General features: G+C 46.8%; 1 protein-coding gene across 2 annotated transcripts; it reads right to left on the minus strand.

Annotated features, from left to right (window-relative positions):
• Window positions 1–5459: 5459 nt before the first annotated feature.
• On the minus strand, window positions 5460–20440 carry LOC125319917 (V-type proton ATPase subunit S1-like protein). 2 transcript variants are annotated; one of them, XM_048291684.1, is made up of 8 exons: window positions 20310–20440; window positions 18941–19102; window positions 14038–14078; window positions 13139–13200; window positions 11434–11675; window positions 8351–8401; window positions 7261–7504; window positions 5460–6086 (listed from the first exon to the last, which is right to left on the minus strand). In XM_048291684.1, exons 2-8 carry the CDS (start codon window positions 19027–19029, stop codon window positions 5784–5786), a joined length of 1032 nt encoding a protein of 343 aa, XP_048147641.1. In that variant the 5' UTR covers window positions 19030–19102; window positions 20310–20440; the 3' UTR covers window positions 5460–5783. The 2 variants fall into 2 exon arrangements, with proteins under 2 accessions (XP_048147641.1, XP_048147642.1); XM_048291685.1 differs by lacking the exons at window positions 18941–19102; window positions 20310–20440 and adding an exon at window positions 16235–18907.
• Window positions 20441–22279: the final 1839 nt, after the last annotated feature.

The following is a 22279-nucleotide window of genomic DNA, read 5'->3' on the forward strand; positions in this document are numbered from 1 at the left end:
ACTCAGAAGTAGCTGCAAAGTGCTCAGGAAGGCCGCTCCAAAAATTTGCAGGAATTGCAATTCTTTGTTACGCTTCAAATACAATCTGAGTCGTGAGTAAATTTACACTACTGACTGAAGACAAAGAAATTAAAATGTCTGATGATAAGCTATCTGCTTAAAGGAAAAAAAGTCAAATATATATAGATACAATTTTTAGCACTTTCTTCTGATTTCTTACAGCTTTCGCCTTATAACATCAAATTTTGTATTGATTTGCTCTATTGTTAGAGTGAACAAATTAAGGGGTGATCTAGAAACCATTAAATCAGATTTAAGGCTGTAGCGGGTTCAGTTTGTAAACGGGGCAGAAACACCAATTAAGTGTAGTGGTTTGGTTCAAAATATCCATTACTTACTTATTTTCCTTCTGTGAGATAAGAATTAGGAGAAAAGCAAAGCAGGCACAAAACTTAAAAGAATATAAAGAAGTTTATTAACAGACCTAAAAGAAAGGAAAAAAGTCAGACTAAACCTTCAGAACACTTTCCTCCCCCCACCTTTCTCCCTTCTCCCACTGACAATGTAAAAAGACAACCCTTGAGATTTTCAGTCTGTTTACCACCTCTATAATAATCTTTTTCAGTTCACTTAGGGAGAGGAGTCTCTCTTGCTCATGCTAGGGAGACATCTCCACAAGAAACAGTTCTCTCATGGCTTCAATGTCACAGCAAGACAGCTGCCTGGGTTGGTTTTCTGCTCACATGTGAAAGTCCCTTCCCTCGTCTTACAGCTTTCCCCACAACTGCTTTCGAGGGTCCAATCTTGAGCTACTGGGGTACCATTTTAAGGATGAGCTGTTCAGAAGGAAAGGTTCTCTTCACATATCTCTGGGAGCATCTTCACCTCTAGAACAGAGGTCTTCTTCCCTGGGAGCAAGGGTCCTCATCACTTTCATTTCTCTCTGTTCAAGATTCTCATCAAATCCCAGCTACTTCAACATTTGCTCATTTCAGCACAGGTACTTTTGCTCACGATTGCAATTTGAAAGCTCTACCCCCCCCATGCTTCATGAAATTACAACAGGTACTCTGATGTCTCATAGTCCATCACCATGGCTTTACAACAGAATTTCAGCTTCTAAGCTTGAAGCATCTCCTCTTTCTCCTCACTCAGGGTTTCCGCTCTTCCTTCTTCACTGACTTTGGTGTCTTTATGGTGTTTTCTTCACTTGCCTTCACCTTTCCCTTTCCTCTGACCTGGGAGAAGATTGATGTCTGCAGGCTTCATGTGTTCTGGAGAATCTTACAGCACTAAAAGGGTTAATCTCACCCGGCCAGCAGCTGGAATTCAGCTGGAATTCGCCTCTCGATGTTGGTCACCCAATTCCTGCCAGAGTCCAGAGCAGAAGCAGCTGAGGTCTCAGCCCAGCCCCGCCGAGCAGGGCCCGGCCCGGCCCCGCTGGGCCGCCTGCAGCCCCCAGTCACCTGCCCGAAAGCCAGAGGCAGGAGAGCCTTCCCAGGGTTTGTTCTCCCCTAAATGCGGATCACAGAGGCGTGCCAAGCTTCTTAAGTGGCTTTAAAGAGAGCTGCCAATATTCAAAGCAGCCAGGTGATTGGTTCTGCTGGGTCTAGAGGAAGCTGTAAGCACCTCTTTGCAAAGAATCATTTCCGTGGCTGATGGAGCCCTCTTGAACTAAAAACCCAAACTATGCTAAACCATGACAAAGGCCTATCACACACCAGTTAAATGCCATGTCACAAGGCTTACTGGAGATGGAGAGCACCTCTGGAGGTGTTCCATAATGGCAAAGAACTAACCCACCCTGAAAAATGCTTTCTGAGCTCCTGGGGACAGTTTCTGAAATGAGACATTGCATCCAGCTTTTTGGAAATCCTTGATCAAAAAAAAAAAAATAGAAATACCAAAGCTGCTATGGCAAGAACCAGTGTTTCCAGGAGGGGAGGGAAATGCCAACATTTAAAAATCTTGAAGGAAAGAAATAAATCTGTTTCTCTGTTCCCCTGGGATTCAGTGCTACTCACCAGCTCGTGGGCTCATGGGTTGTCTCCCTGCCTTCACAGTGACATTGGCTCTGATTGTTCCTTGCGCATTTTTGATTACTACTATGCCAAAACTCCACCACTTCAGCTCAAACAACAGTGCCTAATGTGCTGCCTGAAAGTCTACTTTCCTGCCAATGTGAAGTTGCCAAATATTGGGGTGAGGTGCAATTATACAACGTTTTAACTAGAGGAGATGAAACCTGTGAGGAACACGTGTTCATTTGTTCCTTTCAGTATTATCACAGTCTGTGAGATTTCTCCTGCTTGAGTTAAGGAAGGTGAGGCTCTTCCCTTCGGCTCTGAGTGGGAGTGGATGGAACCCTGAATTTGAAACAGGGAATGGGGTTTGGAAAGATGCTGGGAGGTTTTTGTTTGAATGAACACATACATGTTGGAAAGGCTGCTGTGTTCTCGTGCAGAAATAAACTATGCATGTAAAAGAAGCTTATATTTTATAAATTAGACTGTTCGTGCCAGCGCACTTTATTTCTGCAACAGACATATCATTTCAACTGGAATTTTCCTGTTTCAGGACCAAGGCAGTGGAATGTCTCTGTTGTGCCAAAATGTGCAGTTGATAAGGATTGTTTGGCTCGCAGCTTACTGGAAACATAAGAATACACATTTTTGTGTTTTTCAGCCATGGATGCTTGCTTTTATGCATGGCACCAGTGGACAGAAACTGCAATTAAGATGATTTTTTTTTTCTTCTGGTGCACTTTCTACCAAAGCATCATTAACTCCTTACAAATATATGGCTCCTCCTTCCAGTCCTGTGATGAACTTTGTATTTCCTGTCTAATTCAAGTAGTGTATTTATCCTTTCTAAATCCTTCTGTCATTTGAGTAGGATTGTGATGATACAGAGGATACCTGGCAGAGGAGCATTACCTGCCACTGCCAGGCAGAGCTGCAACACAAAAAGTCACAGCAGAGATAACTCCTATGTGTACTCCTTTCCCCAGGATATCCCAGTCATCCCATGGTTTAGAAAAAGCTGATAATTGGAAAGAAAAATTTTTTTTCTTGGTAATTCTTAAAAAATTTTTATCTGCATTCCCACTTCTACTTCTGAAGTTTTCCGTGTAAGTTATCAGGTACAAATGACAGTCTCTTGTTCAGGAGGGCCTGGAAGAGACACAAACACACACAAGTCTTGAAATTCTGCACCACAAAATCTGGACTGGCACGTGCTGGAGATTTGCAGTGCTGAGCCTCTCGAGCACAAAGCCTGCAGATAGTCACCCTGAAAACCGAGGTAAAGCAAAGGGAACAGCTGCGTTGGAAAAGGGTGCGAGGAGTGAGGGAGAGGACCAGAGGGGAAATTCCCTTATTCCCAATCTCAGTCCTGTAGAACCTCTCACAGCAACAGTGTGAAACCATGCAAGGACATGACAGGTCAGAATTATCCTGGCAGCACCATCAGACACCAGCCAGAAGGAGAAATAACCTCTGGGGGAGGGAGAGATGCCCTTGTGTCTCAAGAACCGGGGGCTTGGGAAGTGCAGCTCTGCCGGCTGAGGATTTCACATCAGCGACTCGCAGCAACTTTGACACTCAGGCTGCCACTGAGCAGGGCCAGGTTTTTATTTCCTCAGCCCCAGGCAGGACAGCCCTGCTCTTGTCTTGGGGTGACTTTATGATGTTGTATCCCCAATCATTGCTCTACGCCCAGAAATGAATTTTATGCCTTTCTGTGCCTTTAGACTGAGCCCGAGAGGGGGGAGGGAAAAAAAAAAGCGAACTTTTCAAAGCAGTTTGTTCAAGGACACAGAGATACACACACTCCTCTGCATCCTCCTGCTTTCAGCTCCTTTTCTCCAGAGGGAGACCGAGAGTTGAACATTGTTTCCCTGGGACTTTGGGTTTTTCCATTCTTCTCTTCTGGACTGTTTCAACATCAGAACACACCGGGAGAATTTTCTACCATGGCCCCGGAGGTGAACCCACACCGACCCAGCTCCCAGGAGGAGGAGAGACAACACACCAACAGAAGGACTCTGAAATCCTCACAGGTTTCTCTCCACAGCGAGAGGTTTTATTATTTAGCATCACTATCCTTTTCCTGTGTGTTTGTTAAATAAATAGTTTTTATCTCTTTCACTTTCCTCTGAGGAAAATTTCTTTTTTCCCGAACCTGGTGGGGGAGGAATGGTTGTAACCTGCCTTCTACCAAGGGGTATTTCCTCCAGATTTGTCCAAGCTGGCACAGCTCTCCAGATCACGAGGAGCATCTCCTGTGTAGCACTGGACCCCTGAGCTCTGTCCAGCACCAGACACCTCTGCCAGCTCTGTGTGCAGCACAGGGACCAGCCTGGGCAGTGTTTAACTCTCACCTTCTCGTGCCAGCCTCACTCAGGTTCCCAGGCATTCCTGCTTTAGCTTGCTCCCTTCGTGGAACAGACAAAAGTTTGGCAGCAACTGGCCACAGGCAGCCTTGGCAAGCTCTCAAAAGCTTTTGTATTACGCCTGGTTATGTGTCAAAGATACATTTTTTTTCCATCTGAAGTGCCTTCCTAGATGAACTAACCACTTAGGACTCCACAGCTAGTCTGTGTGACACCTGTTCTAGTAAACAGGATGTCTTTGGACATCTCTCAAGGTGTTTTAAGACAACTGCAGTATAATTTTCAAAGGCTACAAACAAGTAATTAATTCTGTAATCTAAAATAAAAAATGTGTTTGCTTGCAAATCTGGTTTTGATTGATTTTCAGTCATGCTGGGGTTTCCATTACTTGTAACATAAAAGCACTTACAGGGCTAAGAACATTGCTGTGTTCTTACTTGCTAGAAATCAGGGCCAAATTATGGCTAATTTGGAGTTCCCAAACTTTGCCTCTACCAAAAAAAAGGATGAGTGGGGCAGCAGTATCCTAAACTCTTAGAACCAGCAGTGAAAATCATATCACAGTACTCTTCTCACTGCTGGCAGCTTCCACCTCTCTGTTTATATGTATTTTCCATCTGCAAATCTCCATTCAGCCGAAGTCCCCAAGGGAGACTGATGGGATTTGGTAGAAAAGAAATTAACCTTGAATTACAGGATGGCTCATAATCCATCTGGCAGGGAGCTGAGCCGAGATGTTGAGGGCAAGCCTTTGTGACCAGATGTCTGGAGTTTTCCCATCAGATCCTTGGGGCAAACCTCCAGCTTAGACACAGGGAAGTACCAGGATGCTGCTGTCCTGCAGCCACTATTTCATCTGTGCAGCGGAAAAAAACGCAGCCTATGTGGCCCTGAAGATTCTAAAGCAGGAAAGGGAGTTTATGGGGACAAAAAGGAGGGGATGTAACTCGGGAAATAAAAGGAAAGCACATCCTGAGAAAGAAACTGATGCTGTTTTGTCAGGACACAGAGCAAATACAGAATAAGGGTAAACCTCGCCTTCTCAAAGAATAAGCAAAGAGTTTGGTTTGTGGGGGTTTTTAACCTTTATTGAATTGCAAGGTGTTCATTACTGATTCTCTCCTCAAGGCTTGGTAAGCTGGGTGAAGAGCTCTGCATTTTGGCTTTTTGCTACAGGAGTAAAGTCCCACAACATGGATATCGCTTACCCACAACGGAATTTTTTTTCTCACCTTCTTTCCTAAGGCATCTTTGAGATGATTATCAGTGAATAACTGGCTAAACAATCTGTCACCTACTTTTCCTTTCATCAGCTGGTAAAAAACCTGCACAGACTACGTACAACAGTGCCAGAAGAAGAAAATACCTCGTTTCACTGAGACACACACTGCTAAATATAGATTTTACTGAACTGTTGGTTTCTAAGTTCATAGGACTCACTCCCACTGCTTCTCAGTGGCTCCTTCTCATCTCCCATGTCATTGTCTTTCATCTGTGCAAAATAGGCAGGAGAAGCCTTGCACTCGTAGTGCCTGTCGAGAGATTTCAGGTGGATGAGCATGTGCAGAGCATAGGCCAGGACCAGCAGCAGAATCAGGGACATCACCAACCCCATCAGGATTGCAGGGGAGAAGAGGGATGCACAGTCTCTGGCGTAGGCAAAATGTCCTTCTTGAACGTTAAAACCTTGAATCTACAGAGAGAACAAGAGGGATCATGTTAAATAAAGTACTGGTCCTTTGTTAATTTTCTCCTGACGGCAGTAAGATTTTTCTAATTTAACACCTGCACACGGCAAATTTGTGCCTCCCACTGATAGCTGGAGTTAATGCTCAGAGTTTATCCAGGTCAGTCTTCTGGAACTGCCAGCTATTCTAATCCCCTCCACTCTGCTACCCAAAGGATTTGCAGCTGTGTTTCAAACAAAATCTTCCACGCTCACTCTTTGTTGGCCCAGCAATATTGAACTGCAGGTGTGGTACCTTTCATGTTAACTGTGCATTTCCAGCACCAGTTGTTGAGAGTCCCCAGAGTCTCTGCTTCAGACTGCACAAACTTCAACACGACAAACCAGGAAATATTCCCACGTGCCTGCCCTAGTATAAAGGTTTTCCTCACCAGTTCCACATGGGTGGTACATGGCAGCAAACCAGCTAAACTACAGGAGGCTGCCCCCAGCTGTGGAAAACACCAACGAGTTTTACTCGTGGCTTCAGTTCTGATATGGATTTTACCACACTGGCACGCAGGGAATTGACTGTCTGCTCTACTAAATCAGTCCATGGACATTTTTCACAGGGTGAGAGAAGGGGATCAGCTTTTTTCACTCCCTTTTTCAGCTCCTCATGCCCTCTGACTCTGGTATCTAAAAGCAAGACAACTTAGTCCTGCCATCTTAGGCTCCCTCACTGTCAAACACAGAAGAATTGGCACTTCCAGAAGATTATTAATCTTATCCTAAAATAAGGACTTAAGATGGGTCAGAGGAATTATCCAGTGGCTTTAGAGGCAGGCTGGGGTGACTATAATCAGGGCACAGGCTTAAAATTCCTCGGCATCAAAAGTGAAGTGAGATGAATCCCATGCCTGGGTGTGTGGTGCTGTTACTGATGCCAGGTGTGAGAGCTCCGCTCAGAACAATGAAACTAAACTCACTCCCCACTAGAGGGAACACAACCAGAAAGACTACAAAAAAATAGCCCTTAATGTCCTTTGACAGGGAAAGTCTCAGTTTCTATTTCGTGTTCCACGTCAGGAACAAGTGTAAACTTGCTCATGGAAGGTGACCATCTTTCCTTGGCACAGAAGGGCAAACCTTCCCCCGAATCTACCCATGGGATCCATTTGGCTTCAGCCCATGGCATCACCTGGAAGTCAATGAAAGTGACCTCCCAGAGCTGGGAGAGGTCGTTTGCAGAGCTGGGCACGAGCAGGGCATGGTATCTCTGCAGGCTGCTGACGTGCTCGCAGTGGAAGGAGTAACTGGCCGGCGCGTGGATCCCCGTGGCATTGAACGTCGCCTGCACTGAGTGGTTGTACAGGAGCTGCAGCCTGTGCAAGCTGAACCAGTTCTGGACAGACAGCTGGTAGTAGCTGGTAGTTAACAAGAGCCTGGAGATGTTGGAGGAGAGGCAAGTAAGAAAATGAGTCGGGGGATTGCAGCTGTTAAATTGAACAACCTTAGGACACTTGCTGGCATGGCCAGTTTATACCAGAATGAGCTCCTGCTCCTTCCGTGGAGTCTGGAAAGTGAGGGACAGCTTTCCATGGAGGGGCAGATGCCTGGAACAGCTGCCCAGGGAGGGCCTGGAGTGTCCCTCTCTGGAGACATCCCGAGGCCAGCTGGACACGTTCCTGTGCCACTGCTCCAGGGGACCCTGCCTGGGCAGGGACCATCCCTTGGGCTGGGTGAGCTCCAGAGGTCCCTTCCAACCCCAGATGCCTTGGGATTCTGTGATTTGAGGTTGTTCGTTGTGGCAGCTGAAGGAGTTTGCTGTTCTGCCACAAAGCAGGAAGAATATGAGGGGATTTTGCCTAATTAGTGGGGAAAATAGGAATGCAACACTGGTATTGTACCTCCACCAGGGGTATGGAAAGTCACTCACCAAGAAATGTTGTTTTCATCTATCAACAAGAAGCAAACATAAAGTAAGTCACAGTGTGATGCCCAGTCTGTATTTAATCAGCAAGGCTTAGCTAAAATCTCAGACATGGGAAGATTCTACACAGATGAACCAAACTTTTCCAGGAGTGGAAAAGTCAATGTAGAAGAAGAAATGCCTTAATAAAATAAGGCAGGTGACAGACAGACATACTGAATGCAGGTGTTTCAATTATACAGGAGTTTCTCTCACATTATTTTTGCTCAAACAAATTCTCTTTAATTCCCCAAGCAACTCTGTAACAATGTATGTTAACATGTTATTATCTGGTGAGGGTTTTATTATATAAACTTACCTGATAACAAGTCCCTTTAGATTGCCAATGTCACCAAACTTCAGGGAAAGTCTAGGTCAAAAAGCAAGTAACATCAGGATAGGAAAGAAATTCAGAAATCTTCAGAGAAAAGAGCAGCACAAAAGATTAAGCTCAGTCATACATGGAATTTTTTGCTCAGCCTACCCTTAAAGTCAGTGGGGAAAAAACCTGAAAGGATTAAATATTCCTCCAGTGAAATACACCTGCTCACCTGCTAATTGGAATGAGGCCCAGACTCCCCAGAAAGAAGAGAAATTCATGTTTAACTTCCAACACAACTCAATCCCACTGCTTCCCACCTTAGCTGATAATTAGGCTCAGTGGATATCTGTTCTCCTTCTCAAGCCATGACATCTCAGGCAAGCATCACCCCTGCCTGTCATCAGAAAGTGTAACCAGACACCTTGTCCTCATCTTTGTAAATATCAGAGCATAAAGGAAAGCAGATGGAAGGGTTCAGGTTTCCACATTCCTTCCTTACCGCCACACACATGCCCTGGCTGTGAGGCAGCTCTGCAAAGCCTTGGGCACCTGAGCTTTAATAAAGTGAAAGCCCTATCAGGTTAATTAATGTAATACATGATTAAGTGGAATATATTCTTATTGCTTAGAATTAATATTTTGCCTCTTAAAACCTGCATTGTTCACATAAGACAAAAACAAAACGTTGTGGAAACATGCCGATTCTGAAAGACTTCCAAAATTAAAGTGGAAGGATATTTTCAAAAACAAAAACAAACCAAACAAAAACCAAACAAACAGAACCCCAAAACAAACCTAAACAAAAAAACAAAGACCAAACAAACACACAAACAAAAAATAATAGAAACCAAACAAACAGAACCACAGCAAACAGCTAGCCCTACAATTTCACAGGTGATCTACACTTCTTGGATAACACTGGTCCCATAAGACAGGACACTGAATCCAGACATTCCCTTGCTTTATTACAAAGGGAAATCAGAGACAGTTGAGGATTAAGCGCAGGCAAATGTGGAATTCAAGTAAAAAAACTATGCAGCTTGCATTATTATATCTGATACCATTCTCTGTGTTTTAAAACCCCTAATTTTGCCTTAGTATATTTTCTATTAGGTTACGATAATTTCTAATCAGACTATTTCCCAATCATAGGCCAGAAGAGAGGGAGGAATGCTTGCCATCACTGTTTATATTTAACATATTTTTATTCCATTCTGTACCTCTGCCTGTCAAAACAGTGCTGGATTAGTTCCCATGCTGATGATGTATTATTCAGACTGCCTTGTTGAATATTATGATGCTATAGGCAAAAATCCTGGGTTCTTTCTCAACTTCACTTTCAGTTTTCTAGGAACCTCACCAAAATGCCTGTGCACCTTGTGCTGTACAATCAGAAAGAGGTAACACCTACTGTTCTGTGAAAACATATTTAGATGTACAGGTGAGTTTTTGTATAGAAGTGAAACTGCTGGGATTGGTCATGTTATTGTTATTGCTGTGTGTGTCATTACAGGTTTAAACTCCCTTTGTGGGGCAGAATCAGTGCTCATGTTCAATTAGGAATCTCCCTCCTGATTTTTAGGCCTCCCGGAGTGGAATCTGGTGTGAGCCATGAGCCAGTACACTGCAGGGGGGAAGAGGAGCAAGCAGGCATGTGGCAAAGGAAATAAAATACCACCTGCGTTCCTAGGACAGCCAAGACACTGGAGGATTTGGGATGCAGTGCGGTTAATATTTGTCTCTCAGGGTAAGAAACATAAAAAGCAAAATTTTGCTGAATGCTTCTCACTCAGGGTGAGAAACACTTAGCAAAGCTGCTGAATTCTGTTCATACTGAGGAAATTAGTGACTGGTGTGCAGAGGTCAGCTTTTCAGACACTCTTGTGCCACATGCAGACCTGTGATGAACCCACTCTTTGTGTCCAGCACCTCACGGATCACAGCTTGGGATTTGGGGTGACCATCCAAACACAGCCCTGCACCCTGTGCAGCACTGCTGGCACACACCCCAGGAAAATGAAGGGATAATCAGTGATGCACAGCACCTAAGCCCCTCATTCAGCACAGGATCCTCTCTGCAACTGTTGGGGAGGATGAAAGTTTGGTAGAAAGTTTCACAGGTATGTAGGCTTGGCAGAAAGGTCTGTGAATGTAGAAACTGGGGATGAGGTAGAAATGGAAGCAAGTTTTGGTACAGAGTAAAAGATGTTTTGCTGAAACACTGACCACTGAATAACTGAGAAGGCAAAGGTTGGAGATGAGTTGGAAGGAGATTTTTAGGAGCAGGACAAAGGTATGTGATTACAAACAAAGACGTGTTTTTCACCAAGTAAGTAAGTCTCAAGAAGAGCATAAGTAAATAGAAAACGTGTCTTTACCAAAAAGAGAGATACGGCAGGCAAACAAGAAATGTTGATGTAGCAAGAAGAAGAAAGGTCTCAGAATTTTCCACTGTAAGCTTAAATTGTAACTTACTTACTCTTGTGATTGGATAATAATGACTAGAATATGGTGATGGTAGTAGCTATGATAGGCTATAGGCAAATGTAAAGGTATTGGGTATGGTGCTTATTGGTTGTTATGTGTTAAGATACTCTGCAAAGAAAAGTCTAGAATGCTTTGTAACTTGAACAGAAAGCGGCTTCAGGTATGCCTACAGCTGGAGCTGGCAGCTGTAGGGCTGGCTCTGGATACCCGCTCCCTGAAATGCTGTAACTTCGCCTATGCAATAAACAGCTTTCAAGAGAGCCGCCTGAAGTCCAGACATCCTTCGTGAAACCTTCTCCTATATGCAACCCCACAAGCAGCTGTGTAAAACAGCTGGAGACTGAAGAGACCAACAGCTTCAGCCCCACGGGCACTGAGAGCAAAGCTGGCTGCTAAGGAGGAACCACAGCAGTGCAACAACTGAATTATGTGTGTCCACGAAAGGCTGTGCTTATCTACACACCCCCCGCTGCCTGCCATGGCAGGACATTACCAGAAAGAGCCTGGGGCTCTGCAAGGTCTGTTCCCCCACACACACTGCCCAGAGTGGTTATCTGGCCCCAGTTCCACCAGCAGAGCAGCATTCCCCTTACATGGCACTGTCCTCGCTGCAGTTTGAGTCCCCAAGGTCCACGGTGGCGCGGACACCGAAGGTCTTCTCTGTCAAATCCAGCTGGGTGTGGTTTTCAAACCTGATCGTGATCCTCTTGGCCCAGAACAGGATGCAGGGGGTGCCATTGACAGTGACGTTGAGGGGGCTGTAGTGGCTGTGGGGGAACGGCCTCCAGGGTGCTCCTTCCCACTGTCCTCCCCCACTCAAGTTGTAGCTGACAACCTGAGGGACCACACAAGAGATTTCCATCAGAAGATGTGATTGCAGGAGTTGCCATCTCCCCAGAACACATCACAGAACATCCAGGACAGCACAGAAGAGCTGAGGCAAAGCAAGAACCACAAGGTGCTCCTCCCAGCAGAAGACTCTCTAGGACTGCTCTAAGAATTGCTTCAGCACCCTGGAAAGGACTCAGGTTGTGCAAGGACACAGCCTACCATGCTGGAAGCACACTGGGCAGCTGTCCAGCTGAGAGAAATGTCCGAGTTTACCATTACCTGCAAGCAGCTTGGCTCACCATGGCTTTAAAATCGGGGAAATACCTGCTGCAGAAGGGGATGGATCAAGTATGGATCCCTATTTTTACAAAGTCAGCTGCAAGGCTAAAAACCCAGGGACTGCAGCTTCCAGGTCATCTGCAGGCAGCAGGAAACTGCCATCCCTTACAAGCCAAATTTCATGGCAAAAGACACTTTGACTGTCAGGCAAGACAATTTGACTCAGGGCTCAGAAAGAACTAAAGAATTTAACTTCCATTTTCACATTCCACACTCAAATTTCCAGGCCCCATCTCTGTCCTATCTGAGTGGGATAACACACACCACACCTGCATGGCTGCTTTTAGCATGTCATATGATTGCAAGTTCACATCAAAACAGGAGAGGTTTTCTGAGTCCCGGCATAAACAGCATCTTACCAGGCTCCAGAAGGGACACAGTTAAGCCCCAAGGTTTTGTCTGGGCTTAAAGAGAGATTCTGTGTGTGTGTTTTTCAGATTAGCAAATCATAACTCTCAGCTCAGACCCCGACAGATCCCTTTTGATACTGGACCTTACATATGGCACAAGGATGTTTGAGGATTAAAATTAATAAGTGCTGACAGCAACAAGCTGAAAGCAAGGCAAGATCATGCTCAGGAAATGTGCTGAGTGGCTGTGACTGTATTTATATAAACGACAAGGCTGTCTGCTCAGAGGTTCATATGAGAGAGATTTATTCAACACATTACTTATATTGGTAAGCTTCTTTCGGTGAGGAAGCCTTTTATGCTCAGTTTTTGACAAGACCTACAGCCTGGTCTCAGGAAAAAAACTCCCACCAAAAACCTGAAGTTTTGCTGCAGCTCTTCCTTCAGTACCAACTGGTAGAGGCACAAGACTGGTCACAGCAGTCAAATGCCATTGTACAGGATATGGACAGAAGGATTTTGTCCTTTCAGACAGATCCTGTGCCCAAACCCGTGGTCAGCCAGCACCAACAACAGCACCTGAGGCGTCACCTCAGTCCTCAGAAAAGCAGAGAATATTTCATACAGGTGTTGAAGCAGAACTGTACCACAGTGTTTTAGATGGGTTTGCTGGCTGTCTCTTGTAAACAAATGAAAACCAATTTAATTCAGCAGTGTAAGCTGAAGGATCTAAATGTGCTGTGAAAAGGCTTCACAGATCTGGTCCTCCAGGCGTTACCTGTGCCATCGCCACTCGATTGACATTGAACTTTGGCTTCTCACCACCACTGTAATGCTGACCTGCAGAAGAAGGGGTGTCATTTCAGTACTAGCACGTTATAAACACCCAATCAGTTATAAAATTTTTGCACATTCTTACGCAAACAATAATTATCCCTGCACAAAATGTGTATGTCAGAATTACAGATTTTGCCTTGGAAATCACTTGACTTCCAGCAAATACTTACTTCAGGATATGTATTTTCTAATTTACCTTTCTTGTTCACCACAGTTCCTCTTCTTCTCACTGGACACCTTGTCACCCTCACTGGGAGGAACGCCAGTGCCCCAAAATTACAGGATTCAGTCTATATCTGTATTTATTCACCTCAAATACAACAAAAGCTGCTTTTTTCTTCGCACAACAAATTCATCAAAGGGTATGTGCTGAATTGCCTGGCAAAAGTGTGGTAACTGTGCTGGGAACTTCTCTCCCTGCACTGCCAGGGACAGGAAGTTGTGACAAATACCCCTGACATGCCAGGATATCCCACCCCTCCTGCTCGCCAGGAGGGTGAAGTTCCACAAGCACAGATCATTTCATGGGCACTCTCACAGCTCCATCCTTCAAACATTTAACTCTGTTTTCATCTGATTTAAAAAAAGGTGAATGCCTTTTCCTTCCACATTCTCATTGCATCTCAGAGTTGGACAGTAATAATTTTTTTTAACAGGTAAATCCGTTAAAGGATTTTTACCCTTTAAAGGCTATTTTTTCAAGAGAGTCAAGTCATGCCTTAACAAAATATGTGACAGAAGAGTCACCAATGCCAAGAGAAGGAACATCTGGGAATGAAATCTTCTACAGACACACTAATAGAACCAGCACCCAGGGATTCAGCCCACTAAAAGCCTTACCATTTCTCTGGAGAGAATCTTGATCTGAAAATTCATGTGAACTAGGAGAGAGGAGAAAAAGATTAATTGTGCAGCATCTGGTTTTAAAGTCTGCAGCAAGTTTAGTGCTGAAAGCTCCTGTTGCTGCTTCACTCCAGCAAACATTCCAAGGGTAACTCAGGTCCTTGGCTGGTGAGTGCCACGGGAACAGGAAAAATTATCCCAAAGCTGCAGTACCCAGGCTAAAAATGTCTCATTTTCAGAGATCACTCAGGTGAACCAGCCCTGACAGGCACTCCCATGTCCTTACCATGCTGACAAAAGGCCTCACTACCCCTCTTGTCCCGTTCCATGGGATGTCAGTTTTGGGTTAGGGACAGAGCCAGTTCCAGGGCACAAGCAGGGGAACCAAGGAGGGCTCGGCGCCACTCTCATTCCCCAGCAAGGATCAGAAGCAACACGATGGATTTAGAGCAAAAGCAGGGGGTTGGCGTGCCTTAAGCACAGCTTTACACCATGTGATGTTAGCTCCTGGATGGTTCCAGGCAATAACAGATCCCATGGAAGTCAGCTGCAAGGCAGGGCTCAGGTGAAGAACATCTCAAGTGACAACTACCAGGCTGATGAAATTGTCAGCATTTGATTTCTCTCTTAGGCAGAAGTCTTCAGCTGGTGTCAGCACATTCTGCTTCCCTGAGCTACAGACTCAAGCCCAGTGCATTCATAAACACCGACACCTAAAGATCAAAGTCCAAGGCACCAGGACTCACTGAGCACCAGACTCTTCTCCAAGAGTCACAGGAGCACTTTCCACACCCCAGCAGCTTCCTTGGGATCTGCATCCCACGTCAGTGGATTGATTTGCTCGTGAGCACCAACCCACACACCCTGCACGCCCTGCCCTGCCTGTGCCCCTCAGTGCCTTCCAGAGCTGCCTCACCTCCCCCTGCACATGGAAACACACTTGCATCTTCTTCTCTTGCCCCATTTCTTACCACCTTTCCAAACCACCACAGCAGGAAAATTTGTGGAAATACTTACACCAAGGCAGGCGTGTAAATATTAGGAATTAGAGCAGTTTTCAGTATTTATGTGCAAATTTCACCGTAAGGTGTTGGAATTGCAAAGTCCTGGGGAGTGTTTGGACAGCAGGGTGAACCCTGCCCCTAGGGGGTTCTGGGCAGGGGGATCTGTGTAAGGAGTGAACCCAACCTAATTTCCATCACAGCATCCTCAAGGGCAGATAAATATGCATCCAAGAAACAGTGGGACAGCCTAGACCCCACCCTGCTTGCTGCCAAGCTGAAAGAACTTTATAAAGATCTTACATTCAGAAAAGTTCACCTTTGTTTAAAATTCATCTCACAGTTTTATTTACATATGGAGAGACCAGATTTGTCCTCAGTTGCAACTTTGAAATCCCCGTGGCTTCAAGAAGCACTCTCAGAGTGGGTCCTCCTTTCTCCCACTGTTTTTTGGGTGCCAGGGTTAGTGCTGGGCTGGGGTCTCCAAGGGGCTTGAGGCTGCTCAATCCAACAGCAAACAGCCTTCAGAGATGGGTGGAAATATTCAGCTTTTGACACAGGTATCAAAAGATGTGGCTACAATGGACCAAACCTTGTTTTCTTGCTCAAACAAAACACTCTCTAAGGCTGTTTTACAGTTAGGAACATGGGTCTTGTAATTTGATGCAGTCTTTTCTGGTTGTTCTTCATGAGAGGTTGTGCCTTCCGACTGAAAAAGGCAATTTGGGGGCATTTTTTTCATGATGATAGCTACAAAACCAAGGCATGCTGAAAAGAAACTAACGTAAATTATTTAGTTATTCTGACTTTAGTTATACTTAGTTGCACCTATTTATATATCAATTCATGCTTATTTATACTTTTATCTCCTCTCCATATGCATAATCAAGCACTCATAGCCGGTTACTCCAGCTTGGAAATCACCAGGCTGTGCTACTCGGACTACAGCACTGGGATTGGAAGAAGAATGGTCTAAAATTGTGCAATTCATTCCACTCCCTGACAGGTTTTTATGCTGTTATGGGAAGAGGAAAGGTTAGTTCTCTATGTGTGACTGTCCATGAAGAAAAAGGAATCCCGGCTCCCGCACACCCCATGTAGGCACAGCCACTGTGGAAGAGATATCACGTCTCTGCTTTCAGCATGAAGATACTCCAAGAGGGATGAATGTGCACAGCTGATGAAATACTCACGTTTCCATGAGGAATGCAGAGCACAGAGTGACCCGGGAGCCGCCACGACGTCCCACGGCACCGCGAACACGCTCAGCCCCGTGTCAGGCACGTGAGGCAGGTGCCTCCAGCCAGGCCCTCCTGCTAATTACTCTGCTAATTAGCAGTGCTGGCTGCCTCCTCTCCTCCTGCACAAGGCATGAAGTCCCATGGAAGGGAAATCCATCTCCCCAAGCCACAGTGGCACGGCCAGCCACACGATCACGTCCCGGTTTCAGGGCAGGCACGAGTGGATGTTGATGTCATCAGCTGTGTCAGCTGCTCTGACACTCAGCCCTGAGGTGTCACGGGGGTGTGATCCGTGGCAGGAACGGGTGGGTGGCTGTCCACAGCCACCCTGCTGCCAAAAGAGCAGCTTTTCCACCAAAAAGGCACGCTGGGGGGTCCCAGCGCCCTGGCGTCCTCAGCTGGAGCACGTTCCATGGGAACAGAAGGATGGGGAGTAAAAAACTGGAAAGTAACTGCACGTTAAAAAATACGTATCCCCTTTTGATTATAAAAATGGTAATTACGTGTATAAGAGAAAAGGAACCAGCTAGCACCAGAGCAAAGAACTTTTAGCACATTGAGTGAGAGACCAGCCTTTCAAATTCACCACCCTTTTATCAGCCTCTCTTACCCTGAAATTTCAAAGGCATTTGATCACAAATGGTGTATGTTTTGGTGACTGATATTTTCTCTTACCACTTGGTAAACAACTCTCCCAGATACACCCAGGCATGTATGTTGTATGTTGAATTCACCATACCAAGTACGTTAGGAACCCACATGAAATTGGATTAGCCCTAATACAAAGCACTGGAATGACTAATCACCATGTAAAACCCAATTAAATAAGATTATAAGTATAAAGAAGTGTAAATTCCCTCTTATCAGATGACTTTATCCATCTACATAAGATAACTGAGTCTGGCTTGTTTGTCTGCAAAAGTTGATAAAGACTCTTGAGGACTTCCATGTAAACAGAGTTTTCCCCATCAGATGAGCCACATGAATAATCCTGGCACTCAGCAGGGTTGGAGTGGAGGCCACAGGCAGTTTTCATGCCATGTCCACACTTCTCTTCTTCATATTACTACTCTGGTGAACTGCACCAGATGGGAAAATGCACTCTACATCTACAGAAACAGTATCCCTATTATTTCAGAGTCATCTCCCTCAGGCTGATAATCTCCAGCTGCAAAATTCCTCACTGGCTGCTGAACTGGTTTCAGTTAATTTATGATATATTTAATTGGACAATAACGTGTGGCCTCTCAAATGCACTAGAAATAAAGTTATGAAAGGTGAGGAGCACCTGGGGGGCAATGCACTGCTTGTAGTCCCAGGGACACTCAGCATAAGGAGCTTCAGTGAAGTTATTAACACTATAAATGTGTAAGTTTGGAGAGACCAGGATCAGGGAAAGAGCTGGTTCCTGCTAAGAAACACCCTAACAAAAAACATCACTGACTTCTAAATGGCTCTATGTAAGTTCTGTCAATATGAAATACCTACAAAACCTACAACTCTTTCGGTTTTCAAATATTTAATTTGATCCAGGGAGACAGATCTCCTTAAATATTTTACAATGCACTGATTACTGGGGTTTGATTTGCAATTTAATGGACGTCCAAAAGCTCAAGCTTCCATTTTTAATACAAAAAAAGGGAAATTGAACTCAAAGTACTTCTACCAAATTAACACTGTGCAGACACAATCCCATTGTGCCTGCAATGAGGCAAAATTCCCATTTAATTCCCTGGCATCAAGATTGTGACTTCGTCTGTTAACACTTATTGCAATGAAGTTCAGGTAATGCTCTGCTGCTTGTTCTCTGTCAGATTTTGGTCTGATTGGGGGGGGGGGGGGGGGGGAAGAGTGGAATCATACTAAGAAGAGCAGTAAGAAATCTGAGAGCTGGCAGAGGAGAGCAGCAAGTAAGCTATTTAATGAAAACATATTGTACTATTTATCAGTAACTGGCTACCAGATCTCCTAATACAAGCTTAAGCAAATCACCACATGTCCTTCTTGCCTTAAATGCACAGATTTTACTGGCAGCTGCGACCTTCACCAGCATGTTTGTTCTGTGTGTTTTTGGTGACTTTGGCCATCATTCAACTCATACAGCTCAGGCTGCCTTCACTTTCATCATGCTTGACTCTACAAGGTCCCCTCTTCCCCCTGCTATGATCTGGGCTCACTGTTTGTGTTTCATTGGAGGGTGAAGCAGCACCACTAACAATAAACCCAAATCTCCAGTAATTCTGTAAGTTTAATACTCACTTGCAATATTGAATTCACGCTTCCAATATTCTACAAAAGTAGCAAATTTTCATGCCTGTGTTTCTTGTAGTAGTTTTCACACTCTTTTGCTGTTACACTATTTATAACTCCGTTTTCCCAGGGACCAGGGAAAGTCAGCGTGAGAGTCATTAAAACATAATGAAACGTGGCACAGATGCAACAGAAAACACCCGATTTTAAACCACGTTCACAAAACTGTGTCAGAGTTACACCTCTAACGCACCGCCTGCTTCAAAATAATTAATTTCTGCATTACCTCGGGTGTTTCCAAACCTCGGCAGGAAACCACAGCCAGGTCCTGGCATTGTGAACGCGGCACGAATGACAGCGTGCGAAACCTGCGCCCACCCGGCTCCGCCACCACGCCCGGGCACCGACCTGTTCCCCGCGGGGCTTCTGTCCTCGGAGCCGCCGAGCCCGGCGCAGGCGAGCAGCAGCAGGAGCCGCAGGGCAGCGATCCCGTCCATGGGGAAGCGCGGAGCCCCTCCACGCCCGGCACAGCATCAGCGCCGAGCTCCGGGGGCGGGACGGGGGCGGCCACTGCGGGCGGAGCCGCGGCTGCATCCCCGCTCCAGCCCCGCTCCAGCCCCGCTCAATTCCTGCCCCATCCCCGCTCCAGCCCCGCTCCAGCCCCGCTCCATCCCTCCCCCATCCCCAGCCCCGCTCAATTCCTGCCCCATCCCCGCTCCAGCCCCGCTCCATCCCTCCCCCATCCCCAGCCCCGCTCAATTCCTGCCCCATCCCCGCTCCAGCCCCGCTCCATCCCTCCCCCATCCCCAGCCCCGCTCAATTCCTGCCCCATCCCCGCTCCAGCCCCGCTCCATCCCTGCTCCATCTCCATCCCCGCTCAATTCCTGCCCCAGCCCTGCTCCAGCCCCGCTCCATCCCTGCCCCATCCCCATCCCCGCTCCAGCCCCGCTCAATTCCTGCTCCATCCCTGCCCCATCCCCATTCCCGCTCCAGCCCCGCTCCATCCCTGCTCCATCCCCAGCCCCGCTCAATTCCTGCTCCATCCCTGCCCCATCCCCATCCCCGCTCCATCCCTCCCCCATCCCCGCTCAATTCCTGCCCCAGCCCCGCTCAATTCCTGCCCCATCCCCGCTCCAGCCCCGCTCAATTCCTGTTCCATCCCTGCCCCATCCCCATTCCCGCTCCAGCCCCGCTCCATCCCTGCCCCAGCCCCATCCCCGCTCAATTCCTGCCCCAGTCCCGCTCCAGCCCCGCTCCATCCCCAGCCCCGCTCAATTCCTGCCCCATCCCCGCTCCAGCCCCGCTCGATTCCTGCTCAATTCCTGCCCCAGCCCCGCTCCATGCCCATCCCCGCTCCATGCCCATCCCCGCTCCAGCCCCGCTCCATCCCCATCCCCGCTCAATTCCTGCCCCAGCCCCGCTCAATTCCTGCCCCATCCCCGCTCCAGCCCCGCTCAATTCCTGTTCCATCCCTGCCCCAGCCCCATCCCCGCTCAATTCCTGCCCCAGCCCCGCTCCAGCCCCGCTCCATCCCCAGCCCCGCTCAATTCCTGCCCCATCCCCGCTCCAGCCCCGCTCGATTCCTGCTCAATTCCTGCCCCAGCCCCGCTCCATGCCCATCCCCGCTCCAGCCCCATCCCCGCTCCAGCCCCGCTCAACTCCTGCCCCATCCCCATCCCCGCTCAATTCCTCTCCCAGCCCCGCTCCAGCCCCGCTCCATCCCTGCTCCATCCCCGCTCCATCCCCGCTCAAGCCGCTCTCCCTGTGCCCCCCGCACCTGCCGGATCCCTCCTGCAGCAGTGATCACTTGGTCTGGGAAATTGTACCGGGTGAGAGCTGCTTGCTAAGGGGGAAGCAGGAATTAGATCACACGGGCTCTAAAATCATGCCGAGGTTCACTTCTTATCTGTACTTAACCCTAACCTTAGAGGGAGGTGAGGGTGATGTTTATAAGCAGCTCTGGAATTTCTCCTTCCGTTCACAGCAAGAATTGCCTGTATTTTGAACTCTTATAATACCTCCTGTCATCTATATATTATATAGATGAGACAGATATATGTGTGTTATATATCTTGACTCTACAGATGTGAAAGCAAGACACTGCAAGCCTCAGAGCCAAATACTTGGAAGCAGTTTCCTTTCTTCAGCACGAATTCGGTTTGTGTGTGTACAGCTTTCTGCATCAATTGTTTTGGTGCTTTGAATTCAAAGATTACTGAATGGTTTGGGTAGGAAGGGATCTTAAAAGTCATCCAGTGCCACCCCTGCCATGGGCAGGGACACCTCCCACTGTCCCAGGCTGCTCCCAGCCCCAATGTCCAGCCTGGCCTTGGACACTCCAGGGATCCAGGGGCAGCCCCAGCTGCTCTGGGCACCCTGTGCCAGGGCCTGCCCACCCTGCCAGGGAACAATTCCTGCCCAATCTCCCATCCAGCCCTGCCCTCTGGCACTGGGGAGCTCTAGGCCAGGCCACAGGTGTGGAATGCCCACGGAATCACAGTGTCTGTGTTTCTGGGCTGCCAGATTGAGACACCAAAGCCCACACACATCACTGTGAATACGGGGGGTTGGCTCTGGGTTGTCCTCAAGAGGTTTGTGGGTCACACACAGTGGTACCCCCGAGAATCATGGAGCCATAGAATGGTTTGGGCTGAAAGGGACCTTAAAGATCATCCAGTCCCAAAACCCTTAAACACCAGGCAGGACACAGCCATGCACCAATTTATAGGCATCAGACACCTACTCCTTCCTGCTACCTGCTGCTGTGACCATCAGTGAAGCCTCACTCTGCTGATTAACAGCTCCTGCCTGTTGCATTCCAGATATTACAGAAGGATTGGGGCTTTAGCATTGCAACCATTAAAAAGGATTTGCCATCTTAATTCATTTCTCCTTCTGGGATGCAGAGAGTATCTGCTCATCTTAGAAATCCCCCAACAGCTTGTCCTCTGTAGAGCAGCTTCTATCCAATTTAAGGAGGAGTAAAGATACTTATGTGAGAATCCCAGATTGAAAAATGAGATGAGGGAACGTAGGATTAAGCAAAAACCACTTGAAAATAACCCCTGAATTTTCTGAGAAGCACCAGGAACGCATGATGCTAAGCCTAGAACAATTACACCAGCACAGACACATGGCTCAGGTAGAAAACTTAAGCAGCCCTGGGAAGGGACGGAAGCACCACAGACTCTTCTAAGCAGTGTGAGGTCACTAATGTCACTCCCGAGTCACTCAGCCCTCCTGAGTCCTAACTAAGTGGAGGGAAAGGCACAGGGAGGCTTTCTGATGGTGCCTTGAGATTTGATCCATGTGCACCCATTTCCAAGCATTCCTCACCCACTCGGGAACAAAAGCTAAGAAATATAAAATCTCTGAAATACAAACCAGCATGGCCCAAAAGAATGAAAAAATGTGTCCTTTGAGGGCAGAGAAAGTGGAAGAAAGTAGCATAAACAGACAACCCAGAAAACACCAAACTGTGAACATAGGTTAGAACAAATCAGTGCAAATATCCTGACTTCCCCAGTGTATATTAATGCCACGGGTGCTGATAGTAAATCACTAATCAGCAGTCACCCAAAATAATGGTGAAGCAAAGAGCAAGAAGAAAAGTCTTTCCTCACCCCTTGAATCTTGCTGATAATAACAGCAATTCAACATTTCTTAAAAATGCTGCTTTTTAAGGAGGTTCCAGCATAAACAAATACACTTGGTACCTAACAAGAAATTAGATCCTCATTCTGGTGA

This window comes from Corvus hawaiiensis, chromosome Z (genome assembly GCF_020740725.1).
Source record: "Corvus hawaiiensis isolate bCorHaw1 chromosome Z, bCorHaw1.pri.cur, whole genome shotgun sequence".
NCBI classification, from domain to species: domain Eukaryota; kingdom Metazoa; phylum Chordata; class Aves; order Passeriformes; family Corvidae; genus Corvus; species Corvus hawaiiensis.